This window comes from Vicia villosa, linkage group LG2 (genome assembly GCF_029867415.1).
Source record: "Vicia villosa cultivar HV-30 ecotype Madison, WI linkage group LG2, Vvil1.0, whole genome shotgun sequence".
Taxonomy (NCBI): domain Eukaryota; kingdom Viridiplantae; phylum Streptophyta; class Magnoliopsida; order Fabales; family Fabaceae; genus Vicia; species Vicia villosa.
Window position 1 is genome coordinate 106,528,397 of NC_081181.1, and position 21,434 is coordinate 106,549,830.

Below are 21,434 nucleotides of genomic sequence, written 5' to 3' on the forward strand. Positions count from 1 at the left end.
TGCGAACATTCATTTATTTAGGTTACAACAGGTATCATGGCCTTGTTGAAACAATCGATGCAATCCTTTAAGATATCAATGATAAGATCGATGTAGTCCTTTAAGATCTCAGTGATACGATCGAGGCAATTCATGATGATGTGAATTATTTAGAGAGCTTCGCCGTCATCAAATGAGTATTAGAATCACACCATATTGGTCTAATATTGTGAGTGTGTCTAAATTTTTTTTTACCGTGACTCCATGATAGACGACAAATATTCTTGCTAAATATAGGATTGATCCTGCTAGAAATGTGCCATGTTCAAGATCTTGTCAGCTCTAATTATATAATATAAAGTGGATCATCTAAGTTTCTATATATATATATATATATATATATATATATATATATATATATATATATATATATATATATATATATATATATATAGTATTTTAAGTACATCATAATAAATTTCACAAATTAATTTATATGCTTATATTCAGATAGGGAAGAAGTATATATGAAAAAAGAGGTTTTATTTTCACTAAACCCTTGTCAAGTCAAAAGTCAAAACGCAAAACCCCAGTTTCTCGGCGTCTTCTTCTTTCCACCAAAGCTCCGCCATCTCCCTCTCGTCAAGGTAAGAAGATCCTTCAACTGCGACCATTTTTTTTCCATTACGAGTTAACAATGTTTATCATTTCACTGTTGCAGAAAAACTACGCTACAAGATTCACATTTCTTCTGCCATGGCTTCTACTTCTGGTGAGTCCCGTTTTTCCCCCAAATATGGAAACCCTAATTGCACACTCTTATACTATTTTATTGTATTTCTTGGTTGATTGAGATGTCAAATGGTAATGGCTTTAAAATGCATGCCAAGTATAACTCATTTAAGTAGATTTTTATTCAAGAAATGATCTTGGTAATCTATGTTGGTAAGGCTAAGCTTTATTTGTGTGCTTGTTATGGTTTTACTGATATCCGACTTCACATAGTGGTATAAGTCTTGATTGTTGGTTGTTGTTGTTTTTGGTTTACTACGGAGCCTTAAGCATTTTGCTGGTCTTGGTGATCTGTGTGTTGGTAAGGCTAAGTTTTTTTAGTTAGGTAAGGATTACACTGGCATGTGCTATGAACTTAGCTCTGCACCCGCTTATATGCAGAGGAATGGATTATATGCTACAATTTGTTTTGAATTGAAGAAGATAACTTTAAAATACCATCAACTTCGCGATTGTATAATTTGAATGTTATGTTCCTGCCCTTTGTTTTTTCTGAAGTAATGTTTCGCACCTCCCTGTCTGCCTGACTTCAAAACTTTTCCATACAAGTTTTGAGTGACAATGAGATACAATTTGGAACTCTTCTCTATTGCAAACTAACACTAGCATCTAGGCTTCATTTGTTTGTGATGACTATAGTGTAAAAATAATAGTATATATTATAAGTATTTTTACATGCAAAATAAGTTGCAACAAAAGTCATAAGATCCTACTAAAAATGTAAAAATAATAGTATATATTATAAGTATTTTTACATGATATATGTTAGTAGGCAAGTGTATTCGTGAGAAAATGACTCTTTTCATATTCTTTAGACATTTATGATTGAGGTTTTATTGAACATTTGTTAATGTTTAGACACTAGGGACATATATGGTCAATTCCTAGGATTATCATAAGTCAAGTAGTTAAAACAAACCCTAAAAGTGAGAAGTTTATTCTCTACACCCTAGATCTAAAACATCATTTCAAAAGGCGCAAATTCATCTCCATCAAACCCTAATTGTTGTGCCTTACATTTTTTCATCCTTCTCACCTTTAATAGTGATGGTCAGAAAACGGTCAATCATGACTGAAGCTGGCAAAGATCGCACAAAATCTATAATTTTACGGGGTTTTTTTACAATTTGACTACATCACGCGATTCTACTTAAGATTTGGATCGTTGGGAGTGAGTGAGATCGTAAAATCTTAAAGATTTTAAGATCTAGATCTAGATCTTGACAACCATGAGGCTATGTTTTACCTGATGAGTTTCTTATAGTGTGTGTTTGTTTGAAATTGGTTTCTATTTTGAACCATTTATGACCTGTATTTTCGTGATCAATACTGATTGGTTTAAGAAGCTTTTAAAGTTATCTTGAATGACTGTTCTCTTTTGTTATTTGTCTCACATCTCAGAAACAGGAATTGGAGAAGTCAATTATTTGCACTATATGATTTTGATCGACTATCCGAAAGCTCGTAATGTTGCAAAATGGTATCAAGCAGCATTTGGAGCTGAGATGCTCCACCAACAAGTGAATGCAGTCGGTGTCAGCAATGGTATTCGTTTACTAGGAACGTACTACTTGCGTTTTGGGCCAGTAGGTTGCTGCACAATCCTAGAGATCAGGGACTCGATCAATAACTCGATTGATGACGTGAGCCGTGAGGAACTGAAGTGCGTAACTCTTGTTTTATTTACTTTTTGATTTGCAATTTGATTATTTGTTTTAATTTTTATTTATGTATCATATTTAGGCAAAGGAAAAGCAATTCTATTCACTGTCTCTGCTCTCATAATTTGGATGCATTGGTTGTTCGAGTTATGGGTGCGCCTGCTAAGGCAATAGCTGAACAAGTTAGGGGTTCCCGGGCTATTATGGTTCAAGAGACACAACACTCTTATTGGGAAATTATAGACCCCTTCGGATACAGTTGGTTTATTGGGTCAATGAACCATGTACCAAAGACGGTATTCGGTTTGAACCAAAACAGTGCCAACAACCAAAACAATGATGAAGTTGGTCAAGTCGACTCAGCACACCTGGTGCTTCTAATTGATTATCCAAGAGCTCAAGAGGCTAAGGACTGGTATAAGTTGGCCTTTGGAGCTGTGCCTCTTTATGAAAATGGTACACAAATTTATATGCAATTGGGACCAATTGGCAACAACAGAGTAATAGAGATAAAGGATGTAGATCGTCCCCGGGTCGAGTGAGTATCTCTTGTTTTATTTTCTTTATAACTTTTGCTGTAGCTTTTAAGTTTATTTTACTTTAGTTACTTTGTTTTGATTTTTGATTTTTATTATATGTAGGCAAGATGATTCAATTGGGTTTTACTGCATGATCTCGGATAACGCCGATCTTTTGCACCAACAGGCTGTGAGTGTTCAAGCATTTCATCAAAATACAGAACGAGTGGAGCAACTGATCATTCATAAGATTAGAGACCCTTTTGGGTTTAGTTGGTTTATTCTGTCTACAAACCTTGTTCCACCACAGGTATATGCTTGAATCCAGCAAATTCATGTGTTGAAGTTAAAAAGTTGGTTTCTTATGGGATTGTTCTGTATATAATTACTTCTCACTTTGACAAATTATATTAGTGTTCTCTATCTAGTGTTGAATGTCCTACACTGTAGGAACATCACAACCATTTATGAATATGATTTTGAAGGTAGTTATACTAAAAGTCAAACATGTTTAGTGATTTAATGGCTGTGATTGATTGATAGATTAAAATTCTTTAGACTGACAAACAATTAGGGGTATTCATGAGTAAGCACCAACCCGCGAACCCACTTACCCAACCCTTATTTTTACCGAACTCAATCATGTACGGTTCCAATCTGAACCAATCAATTCAAACCCATTAGTATTTGGTTCGGGTAACATGTTTGAAGTTTTAAACCCGCGAACCCAACCCATTGACATGTCAGTCTATTTTTATTTTATTCTATTCATAAATTATCTAGCATATATCTTACAATGCATATATTTTTTTAAATATAATTATAGTTTTTATTAATCGTAAAAGTCTAAGTCTAAATTAAATTTGAGAGATCAAATTTATTTATTCGAAGAGAGATATATCTTATCTTTTAAATTATATTTTACACAATTTGTATATTTTTTTTTGACTTGATCTAAATCGTAATAGAATTTTCAAGTATTGAATGATAAATTTTATTTAAATTAAATATAAAATTTTATGATTTTTTTAATGTTTTTGTAAAATAAATGTGTTAGGTAAATTGATATTTTATTTAGGTGTCATCTGAGATGGCTCAATGCAAAACAGAAGCACCTAGGCGCCATCGCCATCTTATATGGCGCCTCCTTTAAAAGGTTCAATGCAGGCGCCATCTCACATGGCCAATCCACTTTAACCATTTATGAAACATAGTTATTTGCGTAATTTTTTTTAATACATGGTTATTTCAAAAAAGAAATTCTCAATTTTAATATTTACTTTTTACAAAAATTCAAGTTGCCTATTCTAAGTGATTATTTAAATGGTGTTATTGATAAAACATAGAAATATTATTTAAATCAATAATTTAAATAATGAATCTTTAATTAATTTATCTAAAATTTCAAACATGTATTAAAAAATAGTTTTTACTGGTCAATAATAAATTTTAAACAAATAATTATTGTAATAAATTTTACACAAATTATAAATATTTTTTATTCATCAAATATTCAAAAACGGAAAATATATATCATCAAACAAATATTTATTAACACAAAAAAATCGTATTGGTTACATAAATATTTTTATAAACGGAAAAAAAGTCTATTGTTAATATAAATATTTTTATAAAACGAAAAAATGTATATTGTTTACACATATTTTTATAAACGGAAAAAAATATATTGTTGATACAAATATTTTTATATACTGAAAAAAGAGTATTGTTAAAACAAATATATTTTTTAATGGTAAAAGTTTAATGTTGATAAAAATTTGTATACCTAGAAAAAAGTGTATCGTTGATACAAATATTTATAAGCGAGCAAAAATATATATTGTTGATACAAATATTTTTATAAATTGGAGAAACTCTACTATTCATACAAATATTTTTATAAGCGACAATTTATATTTGTTTAAAAAGTGCGCGTACCCGACAAGAACTTGTGCGTACACACAGATTTTTCACTAGTCAACATAGAAATTACATTAATACAAAGTTTTTCACCACCTGCATATGTTGACTCTATTACCAAGAATAATGTTAAATTTTTTAGACAACCCGATTGTCACATATTATACTGATAGTGTTCGGGATGAGTCAGAACAGGTGACCAGCAACGACGGCTTGATCTTCGGTGATGGTTGATAAAAAAAGGGGGTTGTACTTGCAAGATACTCCGATGCCAAAGTAAGAGAGAGAACAAAGGTACAAAGAAAGTATGAAGTTTTTGGGCAAAATTTGAATTACCTTGCCCTCTAGGCGTAAAAGGGCTATTTATATTGTTCTCTTTGGTGTTGGACTAGGTCGGTCGATATTTGTGGGCCTCGGCGTAATTCTAGGGCTCAGAATATAGGAAACCGTTGAACAGGTCTAGGTTATCCGAGCAAGAGGAACTAGCTGTTGGCGGGGACGGAGACCTAACGTGCTCGGATAACCCTATGTTATGGGGGACCCACTGATTAGCCGTGCTCAATCGAAGGGGAGATTTGCCCTCTGTTTGCTCCATGGAGGGGACCAATGCTTATTGGGCCTCTTCACACTTATGAGTGGATTGGGCCAATTAAGATAATTGGGCTAGTCCAGAACAGGAGCCCCCTAAGTCGTTGCTTCCGGGCGTGGAAGTGATGACTTAAGGTCGTCTGGCGTGAGCATCTAAGGGATCCAACGAGGAGACGATGTTTTTGTCGAGCAGAACGGAACGGTGAAGCGTAGTGATCGGTGGACGGGGAGGTGAACAGTTAGCTAAATATAGAGAGGGCATGTGTGGGCTCACTTTATTCCATATTTAATGTGTGATGATGGCTAGTCTAGTAACTAGGGTTTATGGTTTAATGATGGCTTTCCCCTTCCCGAGTTTAGGCAAGTTCTGAGGATGCGGTTGAAGGGCAAGTTCTGGTGTCACTGGTCAAGGGATCACTTCAAGTATGGTACTGATTAATTTATCACTCGAGTAGGGGATATGACCGCAGATGACCGGGCCAGTTTTCAGAAGATGGTCGGTTTTGTGTCTAGTTTCTCCCCTATCTAGAAGGTGGATAAGACTGGAAAACTGCTTTTCAACAAGGAGGGAGAACCCGATGTATAGGCTCGGTATATTAGCTGCAAGGAGCTGGCGAGTGCGAATTTGCCGAGGAGGCTATGATTCTCCTTGGTACTTGTTATCTTTAGGACTTTATTATCATCTTGTCCTCATTTAACTTATTTTGCTGACTCTTTGTTTTTGTGTCCTATGTAGGGAATATGGCGAGCAGGCAAGATCGGATGTTGAAAACTACTGCTACTAAAGTTAAGTCGAGGAAAGCTGGCTAGAGCCGTCTGTTCGAGGTTCAGCCTGCTCCGCGTTTAGGATCTAGAGCCTCTTCTACTCCCCCGGCTAGTGCTCAGCCCCCTATCTCGGCCGTGGATCAGCAATCCTTCAGTGGCTCTTCTAGTCCAGTGTTCTTCCCGGATTCATTGGTCGACCCAGACGCCCTGATCTCCAGGAAGCGATTTCGGCCGGCTTCCGTGGACAACGTTGATCTAACCAAATATGACTCCCCTGATCAGTTCCAGGTTCCCATCGGCTTCCTCCAAAGGAACTTCTTCGAAGGAGGGTCGTCCCTTTCCTTACTCCGGGCAGAGTCTCTCCATTTGGATGGGATGGAGACGGTTATGAAGAGAAAGAGTTTGGCTCAAGATGCTGTTGCCATGACGCGGATTCTGGAAATGACAGTCATGTACTCTGAGGTCCCTCATAACTCTTCCGAAATGCTCAGGAAAATTGTTGATGATTATAAAGGGAAGCTGGTGACTATAGTGAAAGAGCATAAAAAGGTGTTGTTCGGTAAAGACGAGGAGCTGAAAAAGGAAAGAAGGTCAGTTGGACGCCAGGGCAAAGGCTCTTGCTGATGCAAATGCCGCTCGAATAAACCTGGGGTATCAACATGCTCTCCTAGTGAAGACCCCCCATGATATCCTACAAGCTGCTGCTGTTAAGGAGCCTGCCCTTCCCCTCTCCCTTGCTCCTGCCGAGGATGAGACTGACAAGGAGAAGACCCTCCAGGCCCGGGCTACTTTGATTGGTCATATCAGGGTGCTCGAGGATGATTGTCTGGCGACTGCCCAGGACACATACAACTCAATCGTTTCTCAATTGAAGATTATGAATCCGGGCGTTGAGTTGGTGACCGAGGATATCAGGCCTCTTCACCAGGTGGTCAATGGGCATATTGTGGCTCCTGATCTTGGGGACGGTAGCGGAGGGGATGAGTCAAAGGCTCAAGGTGACCGAAATGTGTAACACCCCGATTTACCCCGCATAATATTAATAAAAATCAGAGTATAAAATTCATCACTTAAAACAATTCATCGAAATCAGGATGTTACACTTTATAACAAAAACAATTGCTCATAATCATAATAGATACATAACACGTATAAATGGATAAACCAATCAAAATGATATAGTCTTCAAAAGAAACAGCTTTCAATTACGCAACGGAATTCAACATATTCAATCTTAGAAATGTCATGGCATCTTAATCCAACAAAATCAGCTTCAATTTGTAAACATTCTTCAATAAACAATTGAAATCCCAACAAAGAAACAAATAGAAAATAATAGCGTTATCCCCCCGAGTGTTACGTATCAGAGCGACAATCCCGACTCGATCTACTTGAAGGTAACTAGCCTTCATTCCTGATTACTTGCATGTTACCGACATAGGGGTAACATTCAAACAGAAAGGGTGAGATATCTTACAATATAAAGGAATGATAAATAATATAGGAGATATAAATCATACATAATTTCACCCCTTCATACAACATTGTCATCGTTCATCATTCAACAACAACTAATTCATCAATCATACCATAATCATGATAATATAATGCAACCGACATTGTACAAATGCATGTGGTACCATCAGGGCTTCATCCCTCATCGTTAAATTTCCAATTAATAGAGGCATAAACAAGGCATAAGTCTTCATCGTAGCTTGCCAATCCAGGCCATCGCAAAGTATGCAAATGTATGTGACTCGATAAATGCGATAACCATTATGCAACCATTAAGCCTTCAACAAATGCCAATATAAGCCATCACTTCATCGTCATAATAACATCAGTTCATCGTGTTATTCATACCTCATCATAGGCTTCATATTACACACATCGCCATAACATTATCAATTCATCATAATAACAACAAACATCATAGTACACGAGTCAAGTAACAACATGACACAGTTAATTTAACTTCTTAATAAAAGCATCTTTATTGTTGATTCATCACAAGGCATCATTATCAGCTCATACGGATCAAATACATACAACTAATTGCTTCAAGCATACAACATCATTATCAGCTCATACAAATTGAATACGTACAACAAGTATAAGTTATATTAAAAAATTTCTACTGCTTCCCAATTCATTTTTATAAGATAGAAATCTATTTTAGCTTTTCAACGGTCCAAATGGCGCGTCAAACGGACACCCGAGTCAAAAGTTATGATTTTTTGAAGTTTTAAAGAAAAATCGGTTCGACTCAGTGGAACCCGATTCCTTTATTAAGGGAACCGGTTCCCCTAGTTAAAAATCACATTTTTGAATTCCAGAAACTCTGGGAACTCGGTTCTCTTATTTGGGGAACCGGTTCATGCTGTAGCAGACCAAAAAATTTGTTATTTTGTTGCTACGAACCTCAACCCTTCAATACCCCAAAAACACATACTTTTCCCATGCAAAAATCACCAATACTCATAGTTTTTCAATGCAAATACCAACATCATACCATTATTCACATACAAACATCAATTCGATTATTTCCACACACATTAAAATTCATTCACAACATCCATAAACACATTAAAACATCAAATTCTTCACACATTCATGGATATAGGATTATGTAACCTAACCTCTACCATACCCATTATCACGCCAACCCTTAGGGTCCGTTTGGTTCAACAGAAGGGAGGGGAGGGAAGGGATTTTAATAAAGGGGATGGGAGGGGAGGGGAGGTGAAGGGATGTATTTTAATTAAATTTATGTTTGGTTCAAAAGAGGGGGAGGGGAGGGGAGGGGAGGGGAGGGGAGGGGAGGGAGACATTTTAATCAAATATATGTTTGGTTCACAAGGGGAGGGGAGGGGTTTTAAAACTACTTTACCTTTTTACCCTTAAAATATTATAACACTCTTACTAAATAAAATAAAAACAAAATGATATCTCACAAAAAAAAATTGTCAACTCATGAACAACATAGATAATCACAAATAAAATATTTAATATTTCAAATACTCAAAAATATATTAAAGTGTAAATAAAATATCGATAAATGCCATAAAATCATTATGTTATCAATCTTCAAATGAATCATTTTCTCTTCTTGATGATCCATCTAATCTTATAAAATATTTATAAAATTAAATTATATATAATATATAACTCATATACTACAATTATAAATCGATATGTAATACAACACAACAACTTATAAAACAATTACGTTATTACAAACAAAACAAAAAAATTGAAAATTAATAAAATAAAACATTAAAAAAAAACAGAATAAGACACATGAAAAAAAATAGTTGAGTCATAGTAATTAAATAATGGAGTTGCCGTTAAAAAATATGAAATTTTTTAATAAAATGACAAATTAGCATATAATATTTATTAAGGACAATTTATGATTATAATAAAAAAACGAGGATAATTTTGTCAATATAACAAAAATAGATTTTAATATAACTCCTCTCCCTCCCCTCCCCTCCAAATCCCTCCAATTCGGAGGGAACGAAAAACTGCTCTCGGAGGGATTCAGATTACCTCCCCTCCCCTCCCCTCCCCTCATAAAAAATTGAACCAAACACAATTGATTTAAAATATTCCCTCCCCTCCCCTCCCCTCCCCTCCAAAACCCCCCAACCAAACAGACCCTTAGATAGTAAGAACCCCATCCTTACCTTGGATTGAAGGTTGCTCTAAGCTTCCAATGGGTTTTGCCCTACCTCTCTGCACTCCCCTCTTTCTACGTTCTTCAAAATTTTAGAATTTTCTCTCTTTCTCCTAATTCCCCTGTTTTATTCTTTTTCCCTAATTTTTCACTTTTGCTAATAGGCTTAACTCACCCTCCACTAATGCTACTTCTAACCTCATAACAGACCCAATGTTCATATTCCCTTCATTTTATTAATACTACTTAATTAATTAATCAATTCATAACAAAATAAAATAATCCTACTTAATCTCATAAATTAAATCAAATAATTCACAAACACACCATAAAATAATTATTTTAAATAAACGGGCGTTACAGGAGACAACATGATCATGATTTTGTTTAACTTTATCTTTAAAGTTTCTGGCTTGCGTCCGATTGGATTTTCGTTTTTTGGTGGGGGTATGCCCCCTTTTATAATGTACCTAATATTATCGTCCTGGCCGGAATGGTCTAGTGACGGGCACAATCTTCGGGCCTTTGGCCTTTTTACTTTATCAAGTTTTTACTCGTATTTATGTGCATGTTTTATGATGGTTATGTATGTGTTGCTCATAGTTTAGGACATGGGGTTTTGCTCGGTATCTTTGTGGTCGTCAAGTTCCGGGAACTTGATCGATTTGTCGAGGTCAAGTGCATGGCACGGGGTGAATCTCAGGCTCCGTTGATATGGTGCCCAAATTTCACGGCGTGAACAGCCCCTTCGCGAGCAGGGTGTTCTACCATCGTGGTACGCTTACGAAGGGGGATATCGACTTGAGTGTCCCCCGAAGGACTAAGTGTCTGCTCATCATAAGAGCGGACTCTTGCCATTTTGTTTAACCATTAGGTGCTCTGCTTGTACCTAGGTTGCACCTATGACCGTGAACGTTCCCTCGTCGTGGATGAGATGGTGCGTTCTGTCTTAGCTATAGTATTGTTTTAGCTTTTTAGCGTTCCATGGTCGAGCAAGTTCTTCTCCCTACAAATTTTCTAAGTAATAGTCCCCATTCTCTGTTTTTGCTCGGACGCGATAATGGCATTCGGTGTTCGCCGCCAGTTTGCCCTCCCGAGAGTCTTTGTTATTTCTCTTATGTCTTAAACTTCCTACTTGGAATTCTCACTTGATGACTTTGAGGTCGTATCATAAGACTATTCTCTGTTTGAGTGCTGTTTTGCGGAGGGCAGCACCTGCCCGAACTTCTTCGACCAAATCAAGCTCTTCCCTGAGGTCCTCGTCGTTCATCTCTTCATCGAGAGGTGCCTCCATCCGCCTTGTTGGCTCGTGTATTTCAATAGGGATCATTGCCTCTGTTCCGTATGCTAAGCGGAACGGAGTTTCTCCCGTGGTTGAGTGAGGGGTGGTTCGGTAAGCCCAAAAGGCGTTGTGTAGTTCTTCGACCCATATCTTTTTAATCTCGTCGAGTCTTCTCTTGAGACCTCTTAGGATTACTCTATTTGCCACTTCTGCTTGCTCGTTGGTCCGGGGATACTCGAAGGAAGCAAAGTGTTGTACTTTCCCCAGCCTTGTGAGAAACTTTTGGAAGTTTTTGTCGGTAAATTGGGTCTCGTTGTCGGTGACAATAGCTAAAGGTACGCCAAATCGGGAAAGTATGTTTCTTTTGTAGAAATGGAGTACGTTTTACATGGTTATTTTTTCTAGTATCTCCGCTTCGATCCACTTGGTAAAATAGTCGACGACCAGTATCAAGTATTTATTTTGATCAGAGCCGGTGACGAAAGGACCGAGGAGGTCCATTCCCCACCAGGAAAAAGGCCAAGGAGAAGATAGGGATTTGAGTTTGTTCGGAAGGGCAAGGTGCATATCCCTAAATCGTTGGCATTTGTCGCATTTCTTGACGAGTTCTTTGGAATCTTGTTGCATAGTTGGCCAATAGTACCCTGCTCGTAAGGCTTTTCGAGCGAGGGATCTTCTCCCTAGATGCTGGGCATTTATCCCCTCATGTATTTCTCGTAGAACGTGAGGAACTTTTGTTTCATTGATGCATTTGAGGATCGGAATGGAGAACCTTGTTCGATACAACTGGCCTTCGACCAAAACATAAGAGCAAGCTCTTCTTGTAACAACGACGGCCTCTTTAGGATCGTCTGACAGTTCTTTGTTTGCTAGATAATTGTATATCGGGGTCATCTAACAGGTGGCGTATCCATCGACACATATATCCCGGGCCATATCCGATTTCTCAATACTTGATAGGGATAAGACTTCCTGGATAACGTCAGCCCGAGTATTATGCTCACGGGGGACGTGTTTCACTTTGGCCGAGTTAAACTTTATTATTCTTTTTCGAACCAGGGTCAGGTATTCTACGATACTTGTGATGCGACAAGCTGAGAATCTGTGAAGATTTCGATCTCCTCGGCTCCTACGTCCTCGGCTAGTCTTAATCCTGCGAGAAGGGTTTCGTATTCTGCCTGGTTATTTAAGGTGGGGAAGGATAGAGTGAGAGAAACTTCCATTAAGGTTCCTTCTCCGCTCTCTAAGATTATGCTCGCGCCACTACCCGTCGAGCTGGAGGCTCCGTCAACATAGATGAGCCATTTCCGGGCGTTGCTTGTTGAGGATTCATAAAATGTAATTCCGGCCACGAAGTCGGCCGATGCTTATGCTTTTAAAGCCTTTCTTCCTTCATATCATATGTCAAACTCAGACAATTCCAACGACCGGCGGAGCGTTTGTCCAGCCATACTGGGACGTCCGAGCAACTATTTTATAGGGTGTTCGGTTCGTACCACGATGGTGTGTGCTAGAAAATAATGCTTTAATCTTATGGCGGCATTAATCAAGGCTAGTGCTACTTTCTTGATTTGTTGCTATTTTAACTATGGGCCCTGAAGTGCCTTGCTCGTGAGGTATATAGGTTTTTGTCCTTCCAGGGTTTATCTATTGAGGCAGCGCTAACAACCTCAGACGCTACAACCAGGTACAAATAAAGGGTTTTCCCGTTGTTAGGTTGAGAAATAACCGGTGGCCTGGATATTGATTGTTTGAGATGGATAAGGGTCTTGTCGCATTCCTCTGTCCATTCGAACGTGACCTTTTTTTCACAGAAGTTTTAAAAGAGGGAGGGCATGCTGGGCCGACTTGGCCACAAAACAGGACAGTGATGTCAGCATTCCATTCAACGGTTGGATAGACTTCTTTGAATTGGGCATAAGGAACTCGGAAAAAGCCCTACACTTATCGGGGTTAGCTTCAATTCCTCGCTCGGTTAGATAGAACCCGAGGAATTTGCCTGCCCAGTCGCGAAAGTGCATTTCTCGGGATTGAATCACATTTTGCATCTTCGGGCCTTTTCGAAGACCTTTTTAAGATGGAGCGCATGATCGGTTTCCTCTTGGGATTTGACGATCATGTTGTCCATGTAAACTTCGAGCATGTCTCTAATTTCTCCTTGAAACACTTTATTCATCATTCGTTGGAACGTTGCGCCAACGTTTTTAAACCGAAGGGCATTACATTGAAGTAATAGTTGCCCGAGTCTGTCATGAAAGCTGTGTATTTTTTATTGTCTTTAGCCATGGGGATTTGATTGTATCCCGAATATGCGTCCATAAACGAAATTAATTTAAAGCCTAAAGAATTATCTATGCTCGGGAGAGGGTATGCATCTTTAGGGCAAGCTCTATTAAGATCGATAGTCGGTACACATTCATCACTTTCCATTAATCTTTTTATTTAATACAACATTGGATAGCCAAGTAGTGTACTTGGCCTCCGAAATGAAATTTTCCTCTAAGAGGTCTTTTACAGCTAATTCGACCGCGACCGTTTTCTCAGGGGACTGCTTCATCCTTCTCTAGGCAACAAACTTGCATGATGGATCAGTGGTCAGATGGTGGCAGACGACCTCGGGGTTAAGGCCAGGCATCACTGCGACACTCCAGGCGAATAGGTCGGCATTTTCTGAAAAGCATGCCTTCAGCTACTTTTTGGCCAAGTCGGGAAGATCAGCTTCGATTTTGACCCCTTTGCTTGGGTCCCCCCTGAGCGTGACGAGCTCAAATTTGCCATCAGTAATAAGGTGCAGTGGGTCCTTAGTAATGGCTAATGAAGAGCTCTTTCTCTCGGGTCGGTCTTCGGCTTCTCTACAGAAACGGCTGTCCATATGGACAGTGTCGACATGTGGTAACGACTTCTGCGCCTCAGAGCTGGCGGGCAACAACAGCTTTGCATCCTGCCGTGAAGACACTTTGATGGATTTGAGGCCCTTAGAGGATGCCTTAAAACACCTACGAGCTGCCTCAATATCTCCGTGCAAAGTGGCGACTTGTCCTTTGGCCGTATAATATTTCATCTTGAGGTGGACGATTGAGGGTACCGATATCAGCTCAATTAAGGTAGGTCTTCCGAAGATGCACTAATAGATGGAAGGGCAGCCGACGACCATGAGTTGAACTTTTATGGCCCTGGCCATCTTAGCTTCTCTCAATGACACAATCAACTCCACGAATCCCCAAGGTTTTGTGACAATGTTGTTGAAGCCTAGCAAATTTGATCCTACATACGGGGTAAGATGGATCTCATCCATTTTTAGAGTGGAAAACAGTTGTGAATACATGATATCAACGGAACTGCCTTGATTGACCAAGATGTGCCAAACATCAAAGTTGGCAATCCTGGCACAGACGAGCAGAGGAATAGTAGAGTTGGGGGAGCCACCGGGGAGCTCTTCTTTGTAAAATGCAATAGGTGCCGAACTTCCCTTTGTGAGGTCGAGCATAGCGGTCTTGGACGAGCTAGCCAAGATGAGCTCTTCGAATTTGCACTTTACCGACCCCACCGTAAGTTTATTGAAACCTCCGCCGGAGATGACCATCGTGGATATGAATAGCTCCCATGGGATGTGGGAGGAGAAGAACGTAGGAACGCTGGCCCAATCAAGAATGTAAAAGTGTTCAGGCCGGGTGATGCACATGGAGATCTGAAGGGTTGTGGTATCATCGGAGGAGGGTTTTTCCTCGGCCACCGTCTTCGTTTCTTGAGGGGCCTCCTGCTTTTTAGCGTACTTCTTGAGGTGCTCCTCTCTGATGAGAATCTCGATTTCGTCTTTCAGGTGGATGCAATCTTCTTTATTGTGCCCATGACTTTTGTGGAACCGACAATATTTTAATTTATCCATGTTAGGCTGGGAAGGCAGTTGCTTTGGGAAGCGGATCCCAACTATCTTGAATTCAGAGTTAACGCATTTGGTCAAGATGCGTTCGTGAGATGCGTTCAAAGGGTATAGTCTCCGAATTTTCCGGGAGGCCCCTTGTAGTCTTTGGTGTCCCAAGTCTTGTCTTTCTTATTTTTGTCGGCTCCCCGACGAGAACCTTCCTCTTGTCTGGCGCTCTTGGTATTCTCCTCGTGTCGGGAATCCCGGGTTGCGTGGGCGGCCTCTTTTTCTCATACTTAATATAAGCTTGCGCTTTGAGGAAGAAAGCATCCAGTGTGGCAGACGTCTCTATGCCCACGACTTTGGTAAAGTCGGAACGAGGCCGGAGACCACGCTCCAGCAAGTACTTCTTCATGTTGACCGTGGTTGATACCTGAACGGCCTCCTTATTGAATATTTCGATGTAGGCTCTGAGCGACTCATTTTTACCCTGGATGATGGCTTCCAATGAGGCTTTGGATTTGGGATGCCTGCATGAAGCCGTGAAATGTCGTGAGAATAGTCTATCGAGGCCCTTCTAGGACGTAATAGACTCGTCTAAAAGGCTTTTGTACCATGTCATCACGCCTTTGCGCGGGGTGGTCGGGAACAGTCGTCATTTTATTACACCGGGGACCCCACGGTAGTCGATGAGAGCATCAATATTCTCGATGTGCTCTTCCGGGTTCGAGGTGCCATCCTACGTGCCAAGAGGATGAGGCTTTTCTAATCCGACGGGAAGAGGTATTACTAGCACTGCTCGGGACAGAGGGCCCCGACGTTCTTCTTCTTCGTCGCTTCAAATGGGAGACAAAGAAGGAATGTAGCTCCGCCTTTGGTGCCAATGGTGGTTTGTAGGTTTAGGGGAAGGTGTTCTTGAGCGTTCCTTTGACCGAGGTGACGGAGTGCGCTGACGAGAACGGTAATCTTCTTAGCTTTTCTTGGCAATAGTGGAACGATGTTCGCACCGGGGTGAGTGATCACGCTTCTTGGAGTCTTGGCACGGTGCTTATGTTTCAATGCCCAAATCTGATCGTTGTGCTGGCGGATCAAGGCATTAGTCTGGTTCAGGGTTGCGAATATGGCAACCATGGCGAGATCGGCATGGGATGGCTCTGTGATCAGGAGAGTGCTCTCAAGAAGAGGATCTTGATGACTCTTGTCGTTGGAATTTCTGTGATGCCGTGAGATGTCGTGAGGCCATCATGGGGCTGGGATATGTCGTTGTTGGAGGGAGACACGATGAGTTCAACATCGTTCTTGCCCATTTGTCTGAGTGCGGTAGCCGGGGAAGAAGGATTCTTGTTGTTGCCGGCCATGAAATATAAAAGGTGATAGCTTTGGTTTTTGGGTTCTTGGTGGTGCAAGAAGTCGATCCATAAGGTGCAAGAAAGAGAAACTGGGAAGCAAGAATTCCCACAGACGGCGCCACTGTTCGGGATGAGTCAGAACAGGTGGCTAGCAATGACAAATTTGATTTTCGGTGATGGTTGAGGAAAAAAAGGGGTTGTACCTGCAAGGTACTCCGGTGCCAAAGTAAGAGAGAACAAAGGTACAATAGAAAGCATGGAGTTTTTGGGCAAAATTCAGATTACGTTGCCCTCTAGGAGTAGAGGGTTATTTATAATGTTCTTTTTGGTGTTGGACTAAGTCGATCGATATTTGTGGACCTGGGCGTGATTTTAGGGCCCAGAATATAGGAAACCGTTGAACAAGTCTTGGTTATCCGAGCAAGAGGAACTAGCCATTGGCGGGGACAGAGACTTAGCGTGCTCGGATAACCCTTTGTTGTGGGGGATCCACTGATTAGCCGTCCTCGGTCGAAGGGGAGATTTGCCCTCTGCTTGCTCCATGGAGGAGGCCAATGTTTATTGGATCTCTTCACACTTATGAGTGGATTGGGCCAATTAAGATAATTGGGCTAGTACAAAGCAGATAGCAAGTACAATATTGAAATCTTATGACAAATATTGAAATCTTTGCCTAATAAAAAAAATATATTAAATTCAACATTTATGTCTTTTATGATTTTGATCGATCTTATCAAAGAAATGTTTAAATGGAGGGACCAAATTGATTGCTATTATGTGATATAAATAACTAATATGTTCTTACCTCTGTTTTTTATTATAAGTTGTTTTGGACTTTTCACACGTATGTTAAAAAAATAATAATTGTTGTATGAAAATGAGAAAATAGGAAGCTTTTTACAAATTATCCTTCATTAATGATATGTGAAAGATAAATTTACATAATTGAAAGGAAATAGAATAATAAATATTTAAAGATATAATAAGAAAAATATCATTAATTATCCATTGAAATTGTAACGCGACTATTTTTTTAAAAAGGACTTATAATAAAAAAACGGAGGAAGTATGTCATAAATTTTTAAAAAAACTAAATCGGTTTGTTTTTACAATTTTAATGACTAAAATGAATATTATTTTTTTAAATGTTAAATTATGACAAATATAGGCATTAAGTCAAACTAAGAAACTAAAAATAAAAATAAAATGAAAAGTCTTGGTTTTTTAAAGGATTAATGAGCTTTTTGTCCTTCTAAATATCTCAAACTTCGTTTTTAGTCCCTCTAAAATTTTTCTTCAAAGAATGATCCTCCTAAAATTTTAAATTTTAACTTTTGGTCCCTCATGACAGAATTGTAGCTAAAATGGTCTTTCAATCCGTCGCTAAAATTAAAAAACCGCTAAAACCGTTGCTAAATTGTAAAAACTGTCGCTAAATTGCAGGAGGGACCAAAAGTTAAAATTAAAAATTTTAGGAGTACCATTCTTTGAAAGAAAATTTTAGAGGAACTAAAAATGAAATTTGAGATATTTAGAGGGACTAAAAAGTTCATTAACCCTTTTTTAAATGGTTAGGTAACCTGGGAGAGACTTCTAATTGAAAAGTATACATGAGAAACATGTAAACAACAAATGGAAAATATAAAAAAATTACTCTGCATAAATAAATAAAAACTTATAAAAGACTCCACGTTAATATACTAATTTTAACATAGTCCAAAGTAGAACATCAGGAAGGAATCAGTTTCCACAACACAGAAAATCAAAATTCAACTTCTATTTAGAAAAAGTGTCATATTAAACCTCCAGCAATAATGTTTGAACATATCTAGAGAAAAAAAATTCCCCTCTCAAAGTGAGTAATTCAGTTGATTAGTTTACGTATTAACAAAGTAGTGTATAAAAATAAAAGAGAATAATATTTTTATTATAGTATTTTTTTATATATTAAAAACGATTAAATTTTTATTAATTAGAAGATAGAATTGAAAAAGCGTATTGAAAATTAAAATGGGTCATTCATTTTGAGACATTATTTTATTCTAAATAGGTCATTCATTATAGGATATAGGCCTGGAGTGGACTTGGGTTGGATCATCCCACAAAATCCGATCAAACCCACACAAAAAATTCAAAAAAAATAGGTTGGGTCGGGTAATTATGTGGATATGGATTTAAAAACTAAAAAATCCATTAAAAATCGAGTTTCGGGTAAAACTAGACCCAAACCCAAAATATCTACTGACCCACTAATTAAATATTTATTATTATAATTTTAATGATTTTGATGAATATTAAGTTAGTTGTTACAATTTTAGTCTCTTGAACGTTTACTATTTTAGTGAACAACGACTTTACTAATTTTGGATGTTTTACTTTTTTGTTATTTTGATGTTAATACGATTTTATGTTATGCAATTTTAGTTTGTTGATATTATGATATGATAATTTTTATTAATTGATGTTATCTTTTATTATTTTATGATGCTAAAAAATAATGAAAATAGATTATCTAATTTCTTTTAAGAAGATAAAAATGTTGAGTAATTTTTAGGAAAAAAATATGATGACTCATCATTTAGTCATTTAATATTAATGAAACTAATAAAAATATATTATCTAATTTCTTTTAAGAAGATAAAAATATTGAGTAAGTTTTAGGAAAAAATATGATGACTCATCATTTAGTCATTTAATATTAATGAAACTAAAAAAATATTTGGGCAATTCACTGTCGAACCCAACCCAACACGAAAATTAATGGGTTTGTCCAAACCGGCCTATTAGTGTAGCGGGTGGTTATTTTACCTCACCCAAACTGAAGTGTCTTATATGGACTGAATATTAAATTTGACCAAACTCAACTCAAATCGGCTCATGTACACCCCTAAAAGAGGAAGTAATTTTATCTGAAAATTGATACGTAAAATGTAATTATAATTTATATATCAACAGATCTTAAATAAATTGTGATCGTACCTGATCAGAATGGTCGTCTTGTCCTGCAAGTTGATGAATTTCATAGAATGGGGGGTGTACCTGCAAGGAACTCCGATGCCAAAGTGAGAAAGAGAGAAAAGGAACGCAAGTACTAGAGATGGAAAGTATGAATAATGAATACCTGACCCTCTAATGAAAGAGGATATTTCAGCGTTGGCCCAAGGTCCCCATATTGGGTTGGACATGCAGACTCAAAATGGAGAATGTCAGGATCTACGTGTGTAGTGAAGACTAGCATGTGGTCTCGGTCTTGGATCAACCGCTCTGAAGTTTCAGAAGAGACGCGGTCTTTTCGGAAGCGCATATACTCCGGGAGGTTCGAAGGGTTGGAGCTTAGGGAACCCTACGAGGAGGAGGGTCTTCGGGCAGCTGGTCGTGTTCGGGTGTTATGCCTGTCCGGGGTAACACAGGCGGTCGTGCTTGGTAGTCGCACTTGTCCAAGACGCGGCGGAATCACGATACTTAGGCAAGTGTGATCCTTGCTCGTCGCTCGGACAGGTGTAAGCCTGAGTGAGTAGGAGCTAAATGTTGGATGCAACTCGGGAGGGGTCAACGAAAAATCAAAACTAATTTATTTCTTATTTTATTTTAAAAAAATATTTATTTATAATATAGTTATAATTGAGTTATTATTAATAAATAATAACTTAAATAGAAATTGTTGGAATATAGAGATTAAATAAAATTTTAATTTTGTAATAATTTATTTGTCACAAATTATAAAAATAATTATTTTTTAAATGACTCGCACTTTATGCATTATAATAAATGAAGTTATCATTAAAAATATCCTTTTATTAACATTATAACTTTTTATTTGTATTAGTTTTTTTTCTTTAATTAATTTTATATAAAAATAATGTGTTGATTTAAATATTTATTAGACTAATATTATTAAATCTTGATTATAATAGTATATATTTAATTATATATTTTAATTAATATGATTAATTATACTATTAATTGTATTACATTCACCTTGATTTTAATTTTTTAATAAATATTGGATTATTTCGGATATGGATATTCCAAAAACATAAAAAATTTGAGATTTTTCGGATATCTATCTCCGAAGTCACCCATTTTTTAAAAAAATGCGACTTCGAATATGCATATGTAAAGTTACATTTTTTCTTAAAAAAAATGTCTTCGGGTATACATATCCGACATCGGATATAGAAGTATTTTGAAATTTTCACCAATGTCTATGAAAAGCCATAAGGATATATAGAAAATTTCTCTTGGATTTTTGTAAAACAAGACCAAATAGATTGGGGCTTGTCCATTTGCCACTCTTAATAGCTCTTTAAAGGTGGTGTTTGTTTCAGATTCTCTTTGTTATAGTAGTTTTCCTTCTTTATTTTTCTTTGTTTTTCTGGTGTTGGTATTTCTTGTACTAATTATTTGTTAAGTTGTACTTTATTTAACTTTTTTTCTTATCAATATTATTATGTTACCTTAAAAAAATATTTGAATGCCAAATTGATTTGAACTTATATGTTTTTCTTGAACTTATGTATAAATGAGTTAAAGGAGTAAAATAGTCCAAGAAGAAAATACAAACATAATCAAACTAATATCTTAGTAATTAATACAATATAATACTGCTCCAACTTTGCCCACAATATATATAGTAGTAGGAATACAAATTATAATATTAGTTTTGCTCCTTTGTTACGCAAGGAAACCATTGACCATATGAACACCTAATTTCACCATGGTGATGCCTAGATTAGGTTGACATAGTCATTATTATATATATATATATATATATATATATATATATATATATATATATATATATATATATATATATATATATATATATATATATATATATATGGGGACGACTCAAGTGAGAACACTTGATTATTATGAGAAATGAGAACAATGAATCACAACCATTAGATTTAAATTTGTTGATTTTAATGGACAGGATTTGTTTCTCTTTCTATGTTGATTTAAAATAAATAATAAGAATCATAGAAAGAGAAACAAATCCTGTCCATTAAAATCAACAAATCTAAATCTAATGGTTG

General features: G+C 37.3%; 1 protein-coding gene across 1 annotated transcript; it reads left to right on the forward strand.

Annotated features, from left to right (window-relative positions):
• The first annotated feature begins 494 nt into the window (after positions 1 to 494).
• Positions 495 to 3,728, forward strand: LOC131646572 (uncharacterized). The gene is made up of 5 exons (XM_058916582.1): positions 495 to 626; positions 701 to 751; positions 2,173 to 2,434; positions 2,515 to 2,970; positions 3,074 to 3,728. The coding sequence occupies exons 2-5, from the start codon at positions 736 to 738 to the stop codon at positions 3,270 to 3,272; spliced, it is 933 nt and encodes a 310-aa protein (XP_058772565.1). The 5' UTR covers positions 495 to 626; positions 701 to 735; the 3' UTR covers positions 3,273 to 3,728.
• Positions 3,729 to 21,434: the final 17,706 nt, after the last annotated feature.

Bases quoted from the DNA above. Each gene is read 5' to 3' on its own strand.
- LOC131646572 (XM_058916582.1), top strand. The intron at 2,435-2,514 runs GTGCGTAACTCT...TATCATATTTAG, and splicing joins GTGAGCCGTGAGGAACTGAA to GCAAAGGAAAAGCAATTCTA. The intron at 2,971-3,073 runs GTGAGTATCTCT...TATTATATGTAG, and splicing joins GTAGATCGTCCCCGGGTCGA to GCAAGATGATTCAATTGGGT.